Source organism: Umbelopsis ramanniana (assembly GCF_025399195.1).
Source record: "Umbelopsis ramanniana AG unplaced genomic scaffold K450scaffold_37, whole genome shotgun sequence".
Classification (NCBI taxonomy): Eukaryota; Fungi; Mucoromycota; class Umbelopsidomycetes; order Umbelopsidales; family Umbelopsidaceae; genus Umbelopsis; species Umbelopsis ramanniana.
The window spans coordinates 69243-91652 of record NW_026252123.1 but is presented as its reverse complement, the minus strand read 5'-3'; the positions used below and the strand labels follow the sequence as shown (position 1 = coordinate 91652).

The following is a 22410-nucleotide window of genomic DNA, read 5'->3' as shown; positions in this document are numbered from 1 at the left end:
ACAAATAAGCGCTTCGTAGCCATACAACTTTCATCGAAACTATGAATTTCTCAATAGTTCAAGGAACACTGAGAATGATTCTCTTGATTCTATCGTCTTCTAGCTGGCTGAGTGGCTGCATACTGAATGCTTCGGGGTTAGCAAGCTCCACTCTTTGTACTCCGGTTACACGCACTTTTACCAAATGCAGTTGAGAGCTGTTGGATTTTTTACACCATTTCATTCAACCATTCATCATTTATTGATGGGAAGCATTTGAATTCTGGAATCAAAGACATGTCATTGTTTTCCAAGTTTACAAAACAATCCGACAAGGTTGCCTATCCTTGGTCCCAGAAAAAGTCTTCTGGTCCTGCCCTCCCAAGATATGGGCACGTTGTCCAAGCTGTTTCTACTACCGAGACTTTTGTCGTCCATGGAGGAATAGCGAAAGGCTCTGGCAAAAAAGACATCTTCATGTTTGATCCAGGTATGTGCATGTCAATATGTTCGACTCGCTGCTGCTACAATGTGCTTTTTTTGACCGTAATTGCTTTAGCCACCGGGTCAACTTCCAACTATAGTGCATCAGGCGATTATCCTCCTGCCAGATCCTATCATACAGCAATCAGCTTTGCAAATCAATTGCTTGGTAAGTTACTATTTCAGTTTTCGAATCGAAGCATGTCACTGCGTTCTGAAAACATACAAATATCATCACTTAGTATATGGCGGAGAACCTAAAAATGTTGAAGAGGCTACGGATGAGAACCTGTACATCTTGAATCTTGGTGAGTCAGCGTTCTATAATAGAGAGAAAAGCTCAGAGGACAAGTTAACTTAATGTATACACCTGAAGGTACCAAGCAGTGGTCCACCATTCGCATGGATGTCCGGCCGCCTCACGGTAGATCTGGTCATTCTGCCATTTTGCACGGAATGAACATGTACGTCTGGGGAGGAGAATGCGATGGAGTATATTACAACGAACTTTTACATTTCGATGTCAATGCCCGTAAGTCTAGCTTGTTTTTTTGAGTGCAATATACATCAATTTAACGTTGTAACTCAAATTGCTATAGTTAACTCCGGACCAAGATGGAGAGTGCTCCAACCTCAAAACGAAGGTCCATCGCCCAGAGCTAATCACGTTTCTGCTTTAGTCAATAATAAGCTATATATGTAAGTGTTGACTATTTCAATTCCAATGAATGCCAGTACTGTCGACTTAATCCAGTCAACAGCTTTTCAGGAAATGATGGTAGAACTGTCTACAACGACATATGGTGCTTTGACTTGAATACTGGATACTGGGAGCAGATCGCTGCTTTGGGATACATACCGGCACCACGAGATGGAGCATCAGCTGCCGTTGTGGATGATGTTATCTATGTTTTCGGTGGGCGAGGTTCGGATGGCCAGTTGCTCGGAGATTTGTGTGCATTCAAGGTTACCAGTAAGTATTGAAGTGCTGTAATTATCTGATTTGGGGTTTTTTATGAACTCAATGGGTTGTAGACAGACGATGGTACATGTTCCAAAATATGGGACCTGCTCCCACTCCTCGCTCTGGCCATACACTGACTGCACAGAAGGAGAAGATTTATGTGATGGGTGGTGAGCCTGCCAGTGGTATGAAGTCAGAAGATGCCACTATGATATATATCTTGGATACCAGTAAGTAACAGTGTGTTTGGCTTGGCCGCATAATCCCAATTACCAACTTTGTACTGTTTGCAGCCAAAATCAAGTACCCGGAAACTACTCAAGCTCCATCTTCACCAACCTCAGCGAGAAATCCAGAGTTAGCAGCTATCAACGGCGGTAGTCCATCCCCTACCAGAGGGCTCCAGAACGAAGCCTCATCTCCTACTACTGGTTATCATCCATCAAACCTGGCACATGCACGGCAATCCAACATGCCACCTCGGTCTGACTCCCCAATAACCCCACAAAATCAATCTTTCCCTGACAATCGACAACCTCAATCGGGAAGAGGAAACACGCTTTCTCTTCATCCTGGCAATGCTCCCACTGGTCCAAACGTAAGTATCTAAAAATAAATGGGCGAAAGGGGTATCTCGTATACTCACATTTACACTCCACAGGGACGACCATTCCGGCATGCATCCATGATCCCAGACGCTGTGCTTCGCCGCAACAGGCCAACATCTCCAATGCCCTTTGTAGACAGTGAGCCAAGAAAGGAAGTTATGTCTCCACCTGGTACGCCAGGTGGTGAACTTCACCCTAATGGACATGGATATCCAAATGGACACGCTAACGGTAACCTTAACAGCCGGGAAGACTTGGAAAGAAGATTGGAGCGGTCTGACTCCATTACCATCGATACCGATGATTTGTACGATGGACTTACGTCTTCTCCCGGGATTCCACCTCCATCTACCCCTAACCATCAAAGTCCCGGGGGCCCAGCACAGCATCCAGGTATGCAGCGTCCTCCAAGTAGAGCATCACCAACTGCAAACGGCTTTGCAAATCATAGCACCCCACCAAGACCTTCACGCGAAGGTGTTGATATTGGCGGCCAAAAGTTCAGGAACACTATCGCGATACCCCAAGGTGGCGAAATTCAGCTCCCTTCAAATGGATCTACCGGTATCCCTGCAGAAAGGCGTCCAAAATCGCACATTCCCACCCCAGATCAAATGCGCGACATCCATAGCGCTTCCCCATCGCCATCACCAAGGACGCCTATACCTATGACTTTAGAGCATGCTAGAGCTGAGTCACCACTGACGGTTCGAAACATGGTAGATACCTCAGTGAAGCCGACAACGAGTCGATCTCATTCTTTGAAAGACGATCAGGCTGCTTCACACATTCATGAGGAGCGAGCCAATTATACACGTGAACTCAAGGCTAAGGATGCTATTATTTTGGAAATGAAGAAGAAGGAGCAATGGTGGAGAACTGAAGTTTCATTGGCACGCAAACTCAGGGCCAAATTGGATGATGAAGTTCCAGAAGACGTAGAAAATGTTCTAATGAACCTGGATGATCAAAACTCTGATCAAGCCAAACTCTTTGATCAACTGGTGAGACTCAAGACGGAACTGCGCAAGGTTAAATTAAGCATTGGGCACCAGTCGCAAGGAGCATGTCAACAGGTCATTCAAGCTGAGAAAATGCGCACAGCAGCATTACAGGAAGCAGCCTATTTCAGGTCCAAGTACACTGCAATTCAGTCCCGACAAGCAGACGAGCTCGCTAGTATTGAAACAGCACGTGCAAAAGAGCTGGAAGATAGGTTGGTGCATGCACTGTCAGAGAACGAAACGTTGCAAAAGAAGCTTCAGCAAATGCAGAAAAAAGTAAATCATGACCAGCATGCAAGACAGTCAGCAGAAGACCGTGTAGCTGACGCCAATGCAAGAGCTGACGATGCCCAACAGGCTCACACTAGGGCGGTGGAAGAACTTTCAAATTTGCACACGCGAACTTTGCAAGCAGAAGCTCAAGTTCGTGACAGCACAGCTCGCATCGCCGATTTAACCACTCAATTGAACAGAGCCTTGGCTACTGAAGTTTCACCAACTGCATTATCGGATGCCACTATCAAGATCTCTCAGTTGGAAGCTTCATCTATCAAATTACGTAGTGAGGTTGCCTCTCTCAAACAAAAACTTGCTGATAGCGAGGATGAGAATGAGAAAATGAGAACTTCCATGATGGAGAAGGAGAGTAGCTTGATTGAAACCACTCGCATATTGGAGGATAACGAGATCAAGCTTGGTATAATGAAGGAAGCAATGATCCAAAAGGTAAGAAAGAGAACTGAGACAGTTAACTGTGGGAGGATCTTCTCATTAACTGATCATATTCACCAATCTTTCAGGGCTTTGAGATTAGTGATGTTCCTTCAACGTCTGGTCATTCTGAATCAGCTTCTAAGCTCCAGGAGTTACAGAAAGAACTGTCCGATTTGGACCAATCTACCAGGCGCACTATTCGAGAGCTCAAGGAATCTGTGTCTATGTGGGAATCCAGATGCCACAATCTGGAAGGATCAGAACGCCAAGCAAGTGATAAGGCTAAACATGCTGCAGCTGAAGTTGCACGTCTACATTCTGAATTGAAGACACTGGCTGTATCGAAGGACGCTACCAATAATGCAGAAATTACCAGAACCAAAGCGACATTAATGGAGTTGGAACGTGCAGTGACAGAAGCTAGAAGAAACGAGTCGGATGCCAGACTTGAACTGCAAGAGGCTTCTCAAATCTATGAAGCCAAGATTCGTCAACTCGAAAAGGAAAACCTCATTGCTAGCGATATGGCTCATGTAAGCAAGCAGTTCCCTGAAGTGTATTTTTGAGGAAGACTTCAGCGTATGAATACTGACCATTTAAATTCTTAGACTTCAGAGGATGCTTTGGAAACAGTGAAGAAGGAAGCTGCTGATACCGAATCCAAGCTCAACCAGCTATCATCTGCCCTTCAAGAACTTGAGGAAACAAATAAAAAACTAACCTATCAACTAAAGGAGATGCAAGATAACCATAAAGTTAACTCTGTGGAACGAGGCAGATTAGAAGAAGCACAGGCCGAGGTACGTATTGTCCCTTGTAAAGAGATTATCTTATCCTTCAAAATACTTAAATACCTCTGTAGTGGGAGTCAGAAAGAGCCGCATTAGATAACAAGATAGAACAACTTCACCACAATCTCTCTCACATACAAGAATCCGCTAGTGGATCAGTCTCCAAAGCTCAGGCTCTCACGGACCAACTGGAAGTACTTCAGGACGAGCGCGATCAGCTGATAGCAGAATGCAATCGACTGAAGGGCAAACATAGCGAGCACAAGAAAGAAACGCGGAGAGCAGCAAGAGAGCTGAACTTGGAAATACAATCTTTGACCAAGCAAATTGAACAAGCTTCTGCTGAACTCGAATTGTCCACACAGACCAACACCAAGCTGAGAAAGGAGTTGGATATCGCTATGAAGAACCAAAAATCGGAAGAATCCGAAAAATGGGCCATAGAAAGACAACAGCTGGAACAACAATTACAGGAACAAAATGGCTCTATTCAGTCCTTAAAATCTGAGCGAGATTTGCTTAAGCGACAGTACCAAGATTCGCAACGCAAAATTGAGTTGCTATTGGATCAAATGAATGAATCAGAGGACGAGGATGGTCGTCGCCATACCAACCAAAAACATGCCCCAAAAGATGATGATACGGAATATAGCGCCATTGAATCTTCAGAAGGAGAGAGTAGCCGACCTGGCAGTCTCAAATACATCCCTGACCCAGCCAACAAACCTCGAGGTCCCAACATTATGAAGTCAATCAACAGCGAGCTGAGCAATCTTTCGAAATGGCAGGATCGATCATTTGATAGCTCTGATGACAATGATAGCGATGAAGAAATTCTTAGCCACAAAGGCTCATCTTCTACGCTAAGACAGAATGACAGTACTCCACCCCCTCCTTCCCGATCTCCAGCACGGTCGCAGGTTCGATCGCCTGCCCGAACTACACCAGTACGAACTCCAGTACAAGCCAACAAAGTCATGGATTCTTCTGATGAAGAAGGGTACGACTCCATGATCCATAGCCTTGAAGCAGTATCTATGAAGGCACAGTCGATTACAGAAAGTAAATAAGCGCTAAGATGCTTTATAATGCAAAATCACCCCCAAAAAAATATTGTGTAATTTCTGCAACATTCTTCCTTCCTTTTACTATTTAAACTTTAAAACATCGCAATATTCATGAATAATACAAACTATATCAGGGCTGTTTCTACATCAATGAAAGATGTTCGACAAAAATGAAAAACCCTTCGAGTTGAATGTGCATTGATACACTTTTGGTGGTTGAATGGATCGGTAAGGTATAATTCTAAGGTACAGATTAAGTGGGAGAGACAATGCTTTAACCTTCTCTCCATTGATTTTGACACTTATCATTTGTGCATTTGTAAAATATAGACATTGGTTCGTCCGCTGATCGAATTTGAATCTGCATGAAGTATGCTCGGCCATTTCCACACTTTTCGCATTCCACTACAGTGAACGGTTAATAATCCAATGGTAAAGGTGTTCTCAACTTGCCCAAATGTCAACCTACCTTCAGTCGAATCAACGTTTTCCCATGCTGCTGCACCTCCAAGAACATCATCGACTTCCTTACGCTTTAGTGCTTTTCTTGCAGTATGCTGAATGTGGAAGGAATGCTTTAGTTTGTCTTGAATCATGACAATAGTGTCTTCAATGCAAGGAAGGAGATCGCTTACCACATCGCGAATTTGGAAGGTGTAGGGGCAGGTTTGACAGTTGAAGGCCTGACCACCGTCCTGGTCGATAAGGAGAATGTTTGCACAGGAGGGACAGAACAGCATGTTAACTTATGGATGCTGTAACTGTTCAAAATGAATCTACTACAGCGACAGAGAACCGAAAAAAAAAAAAAAAAAAAAAAAAATTCAAGTCCGCACTCAGACACTCTCGATACGATGGCTGACCAAGCCATACAATGGCTGCTTCGCGACCGACTAGAGAGGGTGCCTCGAGAAACGAAGAACGAATGCTGCTTCATACATTATAGATAACAAATTTGATAAGGTCTGCTAGTACCCACACATCATAACGATTCGTCCACCGGTAGAAAATTTTATAACCACCAATCGTGCTTTAAAACAGGAGAACAGTGCTGATTCAGGGACATTAGCTTGGAAGAGAGGAAGGCCATAACCTGCACAACTGTTTCCCTATGAAACACCCTTTCAATATTTGAGCGCACGGGTAAAGTCTACTCTTTGAAAACTCTATAGCCAATCGTGTTAACGACTTCTCAACGTACACGGGACAACTGAATTTACCCTACAGAAGTGAATATCACGACCTGAAGTGCTGTACAACAGATATTGCGCTAACCTATGTTTTAAGAAAAATTGTATTGATTTAGGGCGCGCCCAAATTCTGCTATAAGCTGCATTGCATAGAAGAGCTGCTACTAGTTGTACGACTGCTTTAACTGAGTCGTGCTTGCAGGGTCATTGATGCAAGGGATCACATTATTAATGAAAGTTAGCGCCAGTTTCAAACACTGTACAAGAGGTAATTCCCCTGTGTAATTTTTCCACTTCTTGACAATTTCTCTCAAGTAATGTTGTATTGGTCAGAACGTGGTTTAATAAAACCATTTTCAATGAAGCTTGCAAGGGGCACGCCTTAATGGATTGATGTACCTCCGCTTTGTTCGGATTGCCGAATACACTGACCCTTAATCCCTTTGGTAGTGTTGTTATATTTGAAGGGATAAAAATAAGAACTGCCATATTAAATTTATTATGATTACTAGCTCAATTGAAACTGCAAGTGCGGCAACACTTAATACGTAGTTAGGTACATACATGAATAAACTGGATAATCAATCGCTAACTAGAAGCCGTCATGGTAGCCCAATGCTGCAATAGCGATGGCAATGCCATAGAATACGAATGCAAAGATAAATCGAGCAATGTGGTGCTCAACCGCTGCTTCAAAGATAGCCCAGAAGACAGCGAATCCAAAGTAACTGTGTCAAGCAGAGTAATTTAGACGCTGTGAAAATCCACTTTCAGCATGTATGTCTGGCCCCATTAACTTACATCCAGCTTAAGATCATCACTGCTCGACTGATGCCTCCGGCAAAGGTATTCAAAGCCAATGACGCGAGAAGAAGCAAAACTAAGTCTCTCAGCATTTCACTAGATCTGTTGATTCGGTGCTGTGGCCAAGGTTGTATGTGAGAACTAGCATTCGAATGACACGAACTATGTAGCTTGACCTGACATAGAATCCATTGCACTTACATGAGAGCCTCCAAGGTGCCATCTTCCTTTCTGAGCTGCTTCCGCATCGGCAGTTTCATCAGCAGTCTGAGTACCGTCGCCAAAAGCATGTCTCAAGAACCAGAAAAGCCCCCATAACAACCACAAAGCGAAAAAGGCCTGGATAAAGAGAGAGAAAGACATCGTACCAGTTTGAGGTTAATACAGCCAAGTAACACGTATTCAAGTCAACGTTTAGCTTACACTCCATGCCGACTTGAGGTCACGTAGCGGTTGAATATATTCGTTGGGATCATTGGGATAACCGAAAGCGCCATACGATGGGAACTCCATGCTTATAACTTAGTGTGAAATAGAACTGCAGAATTCGAAATCAAGACTTTAACTTTATATATAACCAACTTGACGTTCATATGCGACTGACGTCTATTACCTAATTAAAGGCCTTATTCGTTTCAAAATCATTGGCCACAGGACCCGACTGTTTTCAAAGGAGGCAGGATTTGAAAAGTCAGACAAACGACAATGTAGCTGCACGACGACAGTATGACTATACTATACTCAAATCAAGTCATGCTGAGAACAGTCGTTAGTAACAACATCGATACACTCATGTTTAAGGCTTTTATATGACGATGGGCAGTTTTCAATGGATGCACCGCAATAAGATGCGATTAGATGGTATTTGTCTTGATAATGATATGGATGTCTTCCAATATGTACATCGATTGTTTACCCAAAGCCTCCGTCTGCAAAAATCCCGGCATCCTGTAATCATTTTGTTTATGTTAGCTTGGTCATAAAAGAGAGAGGTCCTCCCTCCCTAATAATGGTGAACTCAGATGACATGTACGTGAAGGGCACTATCCACACAAGGTTCAAACCTTTTACCGGCGGGATGCCGACCCTGAATTTTTATTTTTTTCTTATACAGGAGTCAGCAGCTAGGTCCTTGCGACCTGGAAAATTGGATATTTTCCAATTCAAGTTGGGCTAGGTGTCCAAAGACAATCTGAGTGGAGTGAAATAAATGTCGTCGACAAGATGTCTGATAGTGAGTTGAAAGTTTGTCCTTTCACGGTGAAAAAGAAGCACCCTAGGCGGATAAGATATCATTTACTATATTTGTAAGAACTGCTTTGAGAGTAGGCAACTAACCTCCCTTCTGATGAAAGTGCACTGAAAATTTTCCAACAACGGCTAACACCCGTTATTGCACTATGTAAGGCGTCGTACAGCATAATGGAAAGTTGAAGACGATCGTGATAGAACAAAAACGAGCCTTCTGAACGGCCTCCCAACAGGAGCTACGGCGAACTTTCTACCGGTATAGGGATGGTAGGCTTTTGGCAAATCAGGAGGGTGTGAAGGAGAGCGTAAAAAAATCTTCTCCAGTACCAATAGAAAAATCACGGGAGTAATCGTAAGGAGTGATCGCAACAGCATGTCACAAGGAGCAAGCATAAGCGCCGGGATAGACAAGGACAATAAAAGCACAGTTACAGCCGGCTCTCGCCAATGTTGTTAGCATAACACCTATTGTCTGACAACTGACATGGTTGACATCCTAAACACTATTTTATATGGAGCAACTGGTGTTCGACACTGGTGGACGGTATGTCATATCATAGCGGACTGGTGATATGTGATATTTAGCTCACTATTCTTAATTACAGCTGCCTTTAATCGTCGCCCTCATTCATTTAAGGTATACTTGATGAAATTTCTGGTGGGATAGGACACCTAGTAGCAAATCTGCATTATTTGTTTACTGATCTCGTGGTTATGTAGTCTTGAAAGAGAGCGTCTCCTTTCCAAACATCTTTACGATTCATACGTCGGCAACACTGCCAAACCACCGGCAGCTGGGGAATGTGGAGAGGCGGAACGGCGAGCCAGAACATTGGAGTAATGAATATTCTGTTTTGAATGCAAGCACAGATCGATGAGAAAATTTCTTGTTAACGCCTTTTTTGTAGCGGAAGCTGCAATAATCTGGAGCAACCCAGTATGGGCATGCTTGGTTACCGATTTAGTAGAAATAGTGCTCCTGAATGGATTGATGATGGATCTCGATTACTGGATCCTAACCCAAGAGATGCTACAAACAAGTTGATGGTCAGGGATACATTCAAGGCAGCTGAAACGCTCAACTTGATGTCCGTAGCTTGGGTACATTTCCAAGTACATGATTGGTAAGTCCTTTTAACGTTATTTTTAGGTTTTTCAGAGAGTGATCGACATCTATCCGTGCCTTGATTAATTTGAATTTATATTAGGATGAGCCATAAAAGAGGAGTTGGAACTGGAGAGTTCATCCATGTCCCACTTCCAGAGGACGACCCATGGAGACCCCAGCAAACGGAGATGCTTATACCTCGAAGTGTCAACGATTCTCAAAGTGGGGATGACCCAAGTAAACATGTGTCGTTCGCTAACGAGCAAACTCACTGGTGGGATCAAAGTCAGATATACGGAACATCTCCTGAAATTAATGCAAAAATACGAACTCACGTTGATGGCAAACTAAAATTGGACGACGAGGGACTTCTATTTACCGATGTGGACGGCATGGAAGTCACTGGAATGAAACAGAATTGGTGGCTAGGTACATACTCCTTTTTTTTACTTATTGTCTGGAACTTTTGTTCAGTCATGTAAATTATGATTCTCACACAAACTTGACAGGTCTATCACTGTTGCATAACTTATTTACAAAGGAGCATAATTCTATCTGCGACTATTTGAAGGAACATCACCCTGACATGGACGATCAGGAACTGTACGACAAAGCTCGCTTAATCAATACTGCTGTAAACGCTAAGATTCACACTGTCGAATGGACTCCTGCTATTTTGTCCGATGAGATTGGCTACATTGCATTGCAGTCGAACTGGTTTGGATTGGAGAATACTTTCCCAGACCAAAAGCTTCTGGTCGATACTCTTCGAGCTACTGGTATTCTTTCCCACCCATCTGCTTATGGTATCGTAGGAAATCCTGCAAAATTCTATGGTGTACCTTTCAGTCTCACTGAGGAGTTTACCGCTGTATATCGATTTCATCCTTTCCTCCCGGATGGCATTACTGTTGTTGACTCGGCTACCGGTCACCCCATCAATGGAGAAGATATTCCTCTGATTGATATGACTTTCCGCAAGGCTACAAGCATCATGCACAACTACAAATATAAGGTATGCACTTTCTCCTGATCAATCGAAAGATCTCCTTTTGACAACCGATTGACAATGTATTGGCCATATGTTCCAGGATTTGTTGGCGACTTTTGGTACGCAATTTTCTGGTGCAATGGTCCTGAACAATTACCCTAAGGCGATGCTGGACTTCACTATGCCTTATGACAACCCACCAACCCGCATTGATCTTTCGACCGTCGACATGATTCGCGATAGAGAGCGTGGTGTCCCTCGTATCAATAACATCCGACGAAGTCTAGGTCTGCCCGCCTTCAAATCTTGGGAAGATCTCAATCCCGATCCAGAAGTTATTGCTCAAATGAAGACTGTCTATAAATCCGTTGAAGATGTTGATTGTCTTGTCGGAATGGCAGCAGAAATGGTAAGTAATACGTTCACTCCACGTCTCTTGACTCAGATAGGCCGATCATTTACTCCTTTCCGGTTTTTTTTAGCCCCGTCCTCCTGGTTGGGCTTTCGGAGATACCACTTTTACAGTCTTCGTGGTTATGGCTTCCCGCAGATTGATGACCGATCGATTTCTTACGGACGACTTTACCCCAGAATATTACACCCAAGAGGGCATTGATTGGGTCCGCAATGCCACTTTCAAGGACATTCTCCTTAGACATGCACCTGAACTAAAAGACCTACTGAGCACCGTCTCTAACCCATTCGCTCCTTGGACGTTCAAATAATTCTTCTGTGATCTTCTATTTTTATCAAAGTAAAAAATAATAAGAGTGATTGTAATAAATTCGTACGTGATTTTTTTTTTCTTATGAGAAGTGTCTGGAAAAAAAATGATCCAATCGTTTCAAGCAGGTGCTGCCAATTTAAATGTCAACTTTGAAGTGGTCCGTGCACAACGATGTGACTCTCAACTGCCTACGGTATGAAACGCTGTTCGCGTATGTGACCGACACTGGTCATCGTTTAATAATCACTATAATCTCAACATTCCACTGGTTAATATATCTATAGACGACCAAAAAATGACGCCAAGTGAAGGAGCTATACATTTACCAAATCATTCAGAAACAAACACGCCTACTGGTGACAATGCATCATCACCAGTCAGTGAAAGTAACGAAAACTTGCCAAGCACTACGGATTGGCAAATGGTAGAAGACAATGTTGGGCTTTTGGAAGAAGGCTCGATAGCAGTGGGAGAAAGAACAACCAGAGACCGCGGTAGAGGATGGAGAGGATTTCTACAGGAAATAATAGGTTCCTTCAGAGCAACTTTAACCCCATACGTCACAGGAGAGCGTTCGGTTCGAGACACCTTATACCAATATCGCTATTTTATTGGATTCTTAGCGATATCATGGATAACTGGAATTGTTTTATGGCACTTTAAGCGACAAGTCTTTGAAGGACTGGAAAACTTAAGTCATGCTGTCGAAGGAATGGGAGCAGGGTGCGTCTTTTATTCTTTGCCTTCTTAATTTCCCAAAATGCCTACCTGGTATCCAAATTTTTAATAACTGGTGTTGGACTCACACTTCATTTACTTGCAGTGGCTATGCTTTGATTGGCTCCTTGATCTTCCTCAGCGCCTTTCCCCCGATGATTGGATATGGCACCTATCAGACTCTGTCAGGGTTTACGTTTGGCTTCTGGCGAGGATTTCCATTATCGTACTTTGGTGCTTTAGCTGGAAGTGTTACGTGCTTCTACCTAAGTCGCCGATGGCTCAAGAAAAGAGTTACCAGAATGATGTCCAAGTACCCAAGACTTGAAGCAGTTGTGCATGCGGTGGAAAAGAAAGGCTTCAAGGTAAACTTCTGCAAATGTGTTTCTGACCAGTATGATGTTACTCAACCAATGTCATTTGCAGCTCTTTGTCCTAATCAGACTGGTATGCATTTCAACATAGCATATATATCGATCGTTGACCGGTATTAACGATCTTGTTTTTCAGGCACCCTACCCATTCAATATTATGGTGAGCTGTGTGAGACAGGCTATACAAGGGGGTATAACCGTACACTGACTCGTTGCTTGCTTCAAATAGAATGTGATGTTCTCCGCCACCAACATCCCCCTGACTCATTACGCACTAGGTACAGCGATATCCCTTGTCAAGATAGCTATTCATGTTTACATAGGGGCAACTCTACCCTCATTTGCAAAGCATATCTTGGGAGAAGATGACGATGAGCCAACAGATACTGCTACGGAAGTATTCAGGTACACAGCAATGGCGTTGGGCAGTATTCTAGCCTTTGGAGTTATGATCTACGTTTACTTCGTTGCCAAAAGAGCTGTGGAAGAGGTTATACAGGAAGATAGCTTAGAAACGACAGGTTTCCTCAATCCCAATCCTAGACCGTCATCTGAGGATTGGATGGAATGGGTGGATAGCGATGAAGAAGAAGCGGACAATGTTGGCCATGACCCTAACAATATCCGATTGACGACAGCCAGTGCATAAAATGTTGTCCCATATCTTGACAGACTTTGATCAGTGTAATTTTTTCATCCTTGTGTCTCAGCGAAACCTGTAACATTTCTAAACCCACTTATTTCTGGAGTCCTTATGAAAGGTTGTTTTATAATACCCTTTATTATATCTTATTTATTTCTGATAAAGCGTGCTTATGATTCTGTCTCTAGTAATGTGAGTTCAAACCACGATACCTTGTTAATATAACGTAACGTTTCTCCATGAGCATGCAACAGCCAGCAGCCACGCTTACAACATCTGATATATTGGCTTGGTCCATAAACCGAATTTTCTAGCTAAATTGTTTAATCATTTTGGGTCGCAAATAATCTCAAAGCACTGTAACCTTCATCTTAAAGCCGCCATATTCCAATTCAAGTGCCGTGGACCGTTCACAGAACAAATTTAATATATGTATACTAAGCAGGGCATGAAATATCATCGCTTGCAGAAAAGCTTTCAGAGCAGCGGAAGGTGCCATGTGATTCACACGCCGATCTATACGCTGAAACAGCACCTGGTTTGGTCACGTCTACCCTATAGAATACCGATGGACTTGTTCCGTCTGAACGCCATTCGGTTACCATGAAACAGCCGTCCTCCACCGCTTGTCGAGCAAATTCATCAGCCAAGTAGGCGTTACCTTCTGCATTCTTGGCAATATCGACAATTGGCATATCGCAACGGACGTATATGTCTGTGCCTTTCCGTGGGCAGGCAGCCTTGGTTGATGGACAAGGTTGAGTAGATGTCACTGTAGATGTTTGGGTGACAGTTTGTCCGGCTCCTGTGACTGTATTAATCTGTGTTTGAACGATAGTTTCCGCGACTGGGAGAGTAATTGTCACCAATTGTCCTGAAACTGTAATAGTTTTGACTACACTAGTTGGAGTGGGGCACACGTCAGATGGATTTAGTACAGTGGCACTGGATCCTCCACATTTGACGGTAGCAGTCTTGGCGCCAACTCCAGTTCCAACCTGTACAATTGCGCTCGCGGTAGGGAGTAAAGAGTTGAAATTGATGGTACCACTTGCGCAAGGCACGGAGGAAGTAAAGGTATTGATTACAAAGGGAACCATAGCGTGGGCAAGAGCACGGTCGACAGATCCTTGGCAGTCACCATCAGCGCAACCATTAAAGTTACCATGGTCACTACCGTCATCCTTGTCCTTTTTCTCGTCTTTTTCACCGTGATCATCGCTAGCCCAAAGCTGTTGATGTTGAACATTTTCTTGTTTTTCGGAGGCCACACTGTTTCCAGAGACGTTCTCCTTAGCGACCTCAGCAACCACTACAGAAACAGATAGAACGACAACGCTTAGAGAAGCAAAGAATTTCATTTTGTTGAATCTAAGTAATGAACAATCAAAACTTTCATCTTTCTTTTATGCACTTTCTCTCATTTTCATTTCATGATATAGACCCCTACGTTAGATCTGTCATTGCAATTTTGCCTCTTAAAGATTTCTTAGTATGAAAACATTGCGGTAAACTTCAAAATGCAGACAGGTTTGAATAAAGCCAAAAAAACTCATCTGTTTAAAGTTCCACTTGCACATATACCAATGGTGAGAATATCTGCTAAGGATGGAAAATATTTTATAGAGTGAAGAAAATCTATACTTTGCTTAAAAGCATTCACTTACAATATTCACATAAGATATTCAAATAGCTATGCTCCTCGACAGCTGGCCATAGCTCTAGTGAAAGAAAACATTTTGCAATTTGAAAGTGCGGGCTTTCTAATCTAAACACATATGGTAAAATTAGCTTTTACACAGTGGCTGTCAACATCGGTAAATGCATTGTGAGTTTCCCTGGCGATTTTGTTAATTTGCATTGCTTAGTCACATCAAAAACAATTTAGGCACATTGACATAAATCCTACTTTTTTGTGACTTGCGTACTATTTGCACGATATGCATGTTAAGACAAGAGGTCGGTAAACAACACAGCACATTAGAAAAAGCAAATAATTCAACAATAGGCATATGATTTGTGTTCACATATAGTCTAAGAAGAGGTTAGTCATGATAGTGCCAGTGACTATCCAATCCTGGTTGTACAACATGTATGTTATATACATATCGCATTATTCAATCATACATTCAACTAGCAAAAGGGGTGAGGGAAACAAAAAAAAATAAGAAATGCTTTGATCGTCAGCACACGTCGAGCGAAGAGTTACGCATAGCCTTATAATCAAGTTATGTGCTTCCAAGCATGTCGGTAACTCAGTATCCTTAGAGGGATGAGTCTTTTCCTAGACCCCTTTGATATCCTGATCGCACGATATCGCATACTTCTTCGAAAACCGTGGCATATTTGCCCTACCATTTTTCTAAAACCTAATTGGCCGAACTCAACGGCCGAAACGTCCGACATTTGATAGGCGTTCCTCTTATGGATGAGATTATACCACTTGCTCATACAAATGCAGAAAATTTTTATAGAGATGTTATTGGTATCATTCCATCTTCTCCATCACTGCAAAAAATTTCATTGGTGTGCTCGACAGGTACACATTTGCAACAATACCGGCTCAAATTTTACCTCAAGTAGTCAAACCATGCATTAGCTGCCTAAGCGATGTTGTTCTTTATGGGGCTACTTTCAGATGAACCTTGGTCTTTGATACGGAGTGTCGACCATGTATGGAATCAATCACTTGAAAATTCTGTCTACAACCTTGTGCTTCAATATGGGATTTGGTATCAGTGATCATTAAAAGGTAGTCGCAATGGAGGAGTTTTCAGGTTGAGATTCAAAACTTTCCAGTATAAAATTTACTTTCGGTGATTGGGGGTTTTTTTTTTTTTTTTCCTTCTCTCTCAGTGTAACTCAATACTTCTTTCTCTTCATGGATGGGTCAACGCAGGATGATAGCTCGACCATACGCTCGGAATCACCGGGGATGAAAAAAGAGAACTACGCCTTTGATCCAAGCGAAGTCGGTATCCCATTGACAAAACCTCAACTTATCGTCTCGTTCATTGGGTACTGTGCAGGACTTGAATAGAATCTAGCATTGATCCTTCCACTTACCAGCTTATTTTTACCAAACCTAGAGTCGCCATCTGCTTATTTCTTGCCGCGCTCGATACGTGAGTGATCTAATTAAACTGCACACCATGTCATGGATGAATGCTCACCGTCAACATAGCACTATTGTATCAACAGCTATCCCCCGCATCGCATCCGACTTCCACGCTCTGGAATTGGGATCCTGGATTGCCACAGTAAGCTCTAGACATATTCTTGGGATTTTACATACGAGACGTAACTAATTTGTGTGAATAGGCGTACATGCTATCGTTCGACGCTCTGCAGGTAAAAACTTTTCTCTCACGTTATCTGGAAATATGGGAAGCTCGGAAATCGAAAGAAAGTTTTTTTACTGACGCAAATGGAAACCATTGATAGCCATTGCATGGAAAGTTGAGTGATATCTTTGGTCGACGAAATGTCCTGCTGGTGTCTATTGCAATCTTCCTTCTGGGATCTATATTATGTGCCGTCAGCAACAGCATGATCATGCTGATCGCCATGCGTGCATTGCAAGGTAATGGTTATGAATAATACGGTTCAAAGTCTATCCAGTATCTATTAACGCTGAGTTATGGTCACAAGGTGCTGGAGGTAGCGGATGCTTCTGCGTCGTCATGATTGTGGTAAGTGACAGAAAGGACCTCAACAGTTAACCGAAATGCGGAGTTGTAATTAATGCGGGCTCTCAGATTGCCGATGTTGTCCCCCTGAGATCTCGAGGTAAATTGGGCAGCTTCTCCCCAAAGTATTGTGATGAGGCGATATTAATGACTATCATAGGAAAATACCAATCAATTGCAAATGCTGTATTTGCAATGGCGTCTGTATTAGGACCACTTCTTGGTAAGAACACTTTTCCTACGTTGAATATGGTGCTTTGCGTTTTGAGTAACAATTCATTGTAGGCGTAAGTCGATGATAAAGAAAACGTTCTCAGTATTACGATCATCTGAAATTAACATTTCTAAATGGTATCGAATTATTTTTCAATGTCTTTCTAGGGGTAAGTTTTCTCAAAGCTTGGAACAAATTACCGCGTCATTGCTAACGGCATATTTAGCGCATTTACCGATCATTTGACGTGGAGGTATTGTTTCTACATAAAGTAAGTATACTGAAAGATGTAATCTATGAAAACGTTAGACTTTCCATTCACCAATGTACAGTATACCTTTCGGAGTTGTTGGTGCTATCCTGATAGCAATTGCGCTCAAAGAGCCCAAGAAAAATGCTTCCATCCGAGTTCAATTGAAGCGTATCGATTATGCAGGTATGTCTTATCGAAGCATTACAGAATTGACTGAAGATAAGATATCTTATAAACTGTTTTAGGCACTGTGGTTATCTTGATTATGGCAACATTGATATTACTCGGATTGAACATGGGTGGCGTCCAATACCCGTGGGATAGCGCTCCTGTCCTAGCGTGCTTAATAGTTGGATTTGTATTCGTAGGGGTGTTCATCCTTGTTGAGCATAAGGTCGCTAAAGAACCTATTGTGCCTCTTCGTTTGTTCCGCAAACGCACCGTGGTCTTCGTTTGCATCATGCAGTTCTTCTTTGGCTTTGCCTTCAATGCCGTTGTTATTGAGCTGCCGTTGTTCTTGCAGGTAATTCGTTTACTGTTCAGCTCGGCCTCAAAGCTCACTATGCTAATGTTATGGATTTGTAGGCTGCAAGAGCAGATTCAGCTATGATGTCCGGCGTCCGACTTATTGTCAGTCAAGCAGCTATCAGTTCAGTCGCTACTTTGATGGGCTTCGCCATGGGTCGCTTTAATACCTATAAGCCGATGTAAGTATTTACCGATGCATGCTATGTAGCATTTGCGCAAAAACTAAGCATCCAATTCTCTTTAGTCTCATGTGCGGAACGGCACTTGTTACCACTGGAGTAGGTCTTCTTGCTTTACTCACCGATGTAACTCCTGACGGCATGCTATATGGTTTTCTAATTGTGTTCGGAGCTGGTGCTGGCATGGTTTTCGCATGTGGCAACGTAGCCATTCAATCTGCATGTGATTCAAAGGACTTGGGTAAGTTTAATACAAAGTGTTGGATTTGATCAGGATATAGTATGTTCACTAACCCCTTTCCATCTCTTAGCGTCTGTAACTGCTTTGGGAATGTTCATTCAAAATTTGGGAAGCGCTATTGGAATCGCTGTTTGCTCTACTGTTATCAACAATAGTCTCATGACATGTCTTCTGTCAGCGTTGAACCCAGAGTTAACGTCAGAGGTTACCGAAAGTACCACCTTCATTCGATCAGGAGTGCTCACGTCGCAACAGGAAAGTGCAACCATAAACTGCTACGTATACAGTTTCCATATTGCTTGGTACGTGATGGCTGCCTTGACATCTGTCAGCTTCATAGCTTCTCTCTTTATCAAGCAGTATTCCTTATACCGACCTGTCGAAACCGAAAAGCCCGAAATGAAGGAAGCCGTCATTGAACACTCTGCTACGGAACCTTCTGAACATATCAAGAATTGCTAATAGCTTTCATAGACAACTCATTCATCTGCTGTACCCACAATATAATACATTCATTCACAATAAACCTGGCATGAACACGTTCTCATCGTATAAAAACCATCAGGCTGGCATAGTTAGCTCAAGGCGTAGCATTTAAAAAGATTAGAGAGTAAACTGGTACCACCACGTTCTCGAAACTAGCGAGACGTTTATTTCTATAAAATTACAACGAGCTAACATTTAGATCTTCATCCACTTGGCGTTCCACTTATCAACGATTGCCTTGGCTTCGTCGACATGGCCATGTTCAACGAGAAGCATGACAACACCACGAATAGAGGATTCCAATGCAGCGGAGATCCAGGCGTGCTTGACATCAGTGTGCTCACCGACGAAAGCAATGTTGTGCTCCAGGTTGAAATAGGAAGGCATGAACAATTTGTGTTGACCAGAGCTAGGTTGGGCCCATGAACCGGACTGGAATTCATCAAGAATCCAGCATCTGCGGTTGTAGTTACCGGTATATTGGTCTCTGGCAATCTCTCCGTGCATCTCAACCATGTTTTCCAAAATAAGAGCAACATGTTCCTTTTCCTCCATGGAGGCAAGACGCAAGCCCATGTCTCCTGATGCATAGTTGGAGAGCATGACACCTTTACCCTTGGCACCAATCTTGTAGGACGGGTAACAGACACTACCGGCAGGAAGATCAGTGGAAGAGCAGCCACCATGAATAGGACGGTCACCGTGTTCCCAGAATCTGGTCTTGAATTCCAGTGCGACCTTGCAAGCCTGACTGTAACCAAGTTCTCTGATAGCCTTACGCAGGGTATATGAGAATTCTTTACAAGAGATTGAAATGAGCAAAAAACGAGTAATAGGATTGAAACAATGGGATATCAACAAGCTACTCACGAGGCAAGTGCCAGGTACGGACGACGGAGAAGGGAACGGCAACGATGACATTTTCAAACTCCTTGGATTCATACTTGGTATCGAATGTCTTCTTCTTCCATTGCAGGGAAACCTTTTCACCGTCATAAGAAATTTTGGTGACCTTCGTGTTAAAGGTTACCTTGTCGCCAAGGACAGGTCCGAAAGCTTGAGGCAAGCGGTTCAAACCGCCATCGATGGTTCTCCACTTGGTAGACGCGAAGGTGAAGTCGTCATACATGGTTCCGAAAATTTGACTACCGGCATCACCACCTGTTTGGTTCTCTATTAATATCATGAATGCATGGACAAAGAAGCACCAAAACAATACTAACCAGTGTAGTACTCAGTAGCATTGAGGCTAGCACCCATTTTGTTGTGGATATAACCCCATTCAGACCAGTCATCGAGGCCTTCTTCGAGGGCATGCTAGTGTTGAAAAGTTCCTTTAGTACATAGAAAATAAAAAGCTTCAATGCATATCGTTACATACGTCATGAGCCTTGTAGATATCATCTCCAATCTCTTTCATCCACTTCTCCGTAAGGTAGGGTGCAGTAGCAGCATCGCTCTCATCAGCGAGGTCAGAAGGATTTCCAGTAAGGCTGGGGTTGGCGCTTACATCGGAGACAGTAGGAACAAGGCCATTGGGAAGGCGCTTACCATTGTAGTACAGCAAGTTGCTGATAAATAACAAGCTAATTAGCAACATGATTTGACAATTTTTTGTATATCAAACAAAGACATACTTGGGATTAGATTGAAACCACTCAATAAACTCAACGGCATAGCTTTTCTTGTTGAGCTTGTTAAGCTCGCCAGCCAGTTGGAACACAATTTGATGATCCTTGACAGGGAGAGTCTTGTTTTCGTAAACCCATTCGATGGGGAAGCGCATGGGACCCATTTCCTGGTAAGTGTAGTCACTAGGTTTGCCAAAGTATGCAGTATGAACACGGCTAAATGGAATACACTATGAGGATACATGTCAAAAACGTATAGTAAGCGATTTTAGGTACATACCCTCCGAGTCTGTCGTTGGCTTCAATGATTTCGTAGTTGTGGAAGCCAGCGGAGTCAAGCAGGTAGCCACTAAAAAGACCAGACATACCAGCTCCAACGATACCAATTTCTATATTATAATTAAAACTTATGGGTCAGACACCACAAACACTACGGTTGATTTCTGCTGTTGGAGTAATTCCTAACTTACTGATATCTTTCTTGTCCTTAGCAGCGACTGTCTTACGCTTAGCGAGATTCTTCTTATGATATTCGACGGCATCGAAGAACATGCCAGCCATTTCGGGGTGTCCCCTCTTGGACACCTTTTTGGTGCCAACCAGGGGCTCACTTTGACCAACAAGTGTAGATCCTGACCAGGCCTGGAAACAGAACTCGGAGCCATGGACATCGGCAGGTACATGCCAAATCAATTTCTTTGGCTGATAGTCAGCAGTCACATTGACGGTACCGACTTTATGAGTAGCAGTATCACTGTCACAGGAGGCAAGGGTGATAGTGAGGTCCTCAGCAGAAGCCTTAGGAGCATAATCCAAATGGATGTTGAGCAAAGAATCGGCTTGAAGAGGTGTGTTGATATTGAGTTGAACCGAGGAGCTTGTGGCTGGGTATGCAAGAGCCTGCAGAGCAGATGCCGCTAAGAGGAACAGAGAGGCTGCTTTATGGACCATATTAAAAGTGATTGCTATAGTATAGCGTCTTGAAATTCATTTCATCCGTTTGAAATATACTCCTTTTATAAGATTTGTTTATCTTGTCAAGACATATCTCTAGATAGCTGTATCTCTGATAATGTGTGGGGGGCAACATGTGTAATGTCAAAATCATGCCTATCAGCCAGTGTACTCTGTTAGTGACAATCAGCCATCCTGCCACTGTGAGAAGATCAAATTAGGCGGAATCCAGCCTTATCTTCTGTCGGTATTCATTAGACAACAGAAAGGACGAAGGTTTGCGGAATACAGTAATTGAGGTGTTATCTCTTGTCTGCCCGAGAATTTAAGTTTATTATATGACATTTTGGAGGAACATAATAGTGACGGAATATGGCTTTAGGCATATTCAAAGTCATTATGAATGAGAAAATAGTGTTGTTCAACAATCATTAGTTTGTTAGCATCATGATTCTTGGCATCTGTGGCCCCCATAAGGGCTTGCTTTACATCCTGCAGAACCTTTCATTAAAAGAATCTGGTACTCAGCCATGGATGATCAAGTAGGATCAGTGTTACACCAGGCTAGCGGCAGCGAACACAAACGAATATCCGGGCTTCGGCTTTCCTGGTCATAAAGTTTGTAGCGCAATAGATAGGCTATGTCCTACTGGCACCCTTTACGGCTTATCTTCATGAAGCCGTCTCGAAGCTCGCGAAAATCGCTTATGAAGTCACTTGATGAAAAACCCGTTGGTTTATCTTTAGCAAGTTGCCTAGCATACCGTAAGCCACGTTCTCTTTTCAGCGTTGCCATTGACACACTACGTTTTAGCTCAGC

General features: G+C 43.0%; 8 protein-coding genes across 8 annotated transcripts; 4 read left to right on the top strand and 4 right to left on the bottom strand.

The window, feature by feature from the left end:
- Nucleotides 1–184: 184 nt before the first annotated feature.
- K450DRAFT_272779 (uncharacterized protein) lies at nucleotides 185–5613 on the top strand (the record flags this gene model as incomplete). The annotated part of the gene is made up of 13 exons (XM_051593059.1): nucleotides 185–199; nucleotides 253–469; nucleotides 539–631; nucleotides 705–770; nucleotides 839–994; nucleotides 1062–1161; nucleotides 1224–1435; nucleotides 1498–1656; nucleotides 1720–2024; nucleotides 2088–3764; nucleotides 3839–4285; nucleotides 4361–4552; nucleotides 4615–5613. The coding sequence occupies 13 exons, from the start codon at nucleotides 185–187 to the stop codon at nucleotides 5611–5613; spliced, it is 4638 nt and encodes a 1545-aa protein (XP_051443557.1).
- A 40-nt stretch (nucleotides 5614–5653) lies between these two features.
- K450DRAFT_246318 (uncharacterized protein) lies at nucleotides 5654–6426 on the bottom strand. The gene is made up of 3 exons (XM_051589902.1): nucleotides 6246–6426; nucleotides 6080–6167; nucleotides 5654–6015 (listed from the first exon to the last, which is right to left on the bottom strand). The coding sequence occupies exons 1-3, from the start codon at nucleotides 6348–6350 to the stop codon at nucleotides 5885–5887; spliced, it is 324 nt and encodes a 107-aa protein (XP_051443556.1). The 5' UTR covers nucleotides 6351–6426; the 3' UTR covers nucleotides 5654–5884.
- An 845-nt stretch (nucleotides 6427–7271) lies between these two features.
- K450DRAFT_246315 (uncharacterized protein) lies at nucleotides 7272–8130 on the bottom strand. The gene is made up of 4 exons (XM_051589901.1): nucleotides 8028–8130; nucleotides 7806–7943; nucleotides 7602–7720; nucleotides 7272–7528 (listed from the first exon to the last, which is right to left on the bottom strand). The coding sequence occupies exons 1-4, from the start codon at nucleotides 8115–8117 to the stop codon at nucleotides 7393–7395; spliced, it is 483 nt and encodes a 160-aa protein (XP_051443555.1). The 5' UTR covers nucleotides 8118–8130; the 3' UTR covers nucleotides 7272–7392.
- A 1180-nt stretch (nucleotides 8131–9310) lies between these two features.
- K450DRAFT_281605 (uncharacterized protein) lies at nucleotides 9311–11767 on the top strand. The gene is made up of 8 exons (XM_051593406.1): nucleotides 9311–9399; nucleotides 9461–9492; nucleotides 9576–9692; nucleotides 9764–9979; nucleotides 10064–10392; nucleotides 10473–10978; nucleotides 11055–11363; nucleotides 11437–11767. Exons 1-8 carry the CDS (start codon nucleotides 9340–9342, stop codon nucleotides 11677–11679), a joined length of 1812 nt encoding a protein of 603 aa, XP_051443554.1. The 5' UTR covers nucleotides 9311–9339; the 3' UTR covers nucleotides 11680–11767.
- A 13-nt stretch (nucleotides 11768–11780) lies between these two features.
- K450DRAFT_246306 (uncharacterized protein) lies at nucleotides 11781–13503 on the top strand. The gene is made up of 6 exons (XM_051589900.1): nucleotides 11781–11874; nucleotides 11966–12404; nucleotides 12505–12763; nucleotides 12825–12845; nucleotides 12909–12932; nucleotides 13002–13503. The coding sequence occupies exons 2-6, from the start codon at nucleotides 11977–11979 to the stop codon at nucleotides 13419–13421; spliced, it is 1152 nt and encodes a 383-aa protein (XP_051443553.1). The 5' UTR covers nucleotides 11781–11874; nucleotides 11966–11976; the 3' UTR covers nucleotides 13422–13503.
- A 349-nt stretch (nucleotides 13504–13852) lies between these two features.
- Nucleotides 13853–14776, bottom strand: K450DRAFT_281603 (uncharacterized protein; the record flags this gene model as incomplete). Its single annotated transcript, XM_051593405.1, has 1 exon — nucleotides 13853–14776. The coding sequence occupies one exon, from the start codon at nucleotides 14774–14776 to the stop codon at nucleotides 13853–13855; it is 924 nt and encodes a 307-aa protein (XP_051443552.1).
- Nucleotides 14777–16296: 1520 nt separating this feature from the next.
- On the top strand, nucleotides 16297–18981 carry K450DRAFT_200200 (uncharacterized protein; the record flags this gene model as incomplete). Its single annotated transcript, XM_051584626.1, has 16 exons — nucleotides 16297–16433; nucleotides 16463–16540; nucleotides 16600–16675; nucleotides 16737–16766; nucleotides 16860–16998; nucleotides 17028–17107; nucleotides 17174–17204; nucleotides 17265–17327; nucleotides 17390–17391; nucleotides 17422–17487; nucleotides 17545–17589; nucleotides 17628–17754; nucleotides 17817–18094; nucleotides 18157–18278; nucleotides 18344–18519; nucleotides 18590–18981. The coding sequence occupies 16 exons, from the start codon at nucleotides 16297–16299 to the stop codon at nucleotides 18979–18981; spliced, it is 1842 nt and encodes a 613-aa protein (XP_051443551.1).
- A 219-nt stretch (nucleotides 18982–19200) lies between these two features.
- On the bottom strand, nucleotides 19201–21026 carry K450DRAFT_211304 (uncharacterized protein; the record flags this gene model as incomplete). The annotated part of the gene is made up of 6 exons (XM_051584795.1): nucleotides 20917–21026; nucleotides 20643–20852; nucleotides 20387–20576; nucleotides 20229–20322; nucleotides 19876–20178; nucleotides 19201–19802 (listed from the first exon to the last, which is right to left on the bottom strand). Exons 1-6 carry the CDS (start codon nucleotides 21000–21002, stop codon nucleotides 19201–19203), a joined length of 1485 nt encoding a protein of 494 aa, XP_051443550.1. The 5' UTR covers nucleotides 21003–21026.
- Between the last annotated feature and the right edge of the window lie 1384 nt (nucleotides 21027–22410).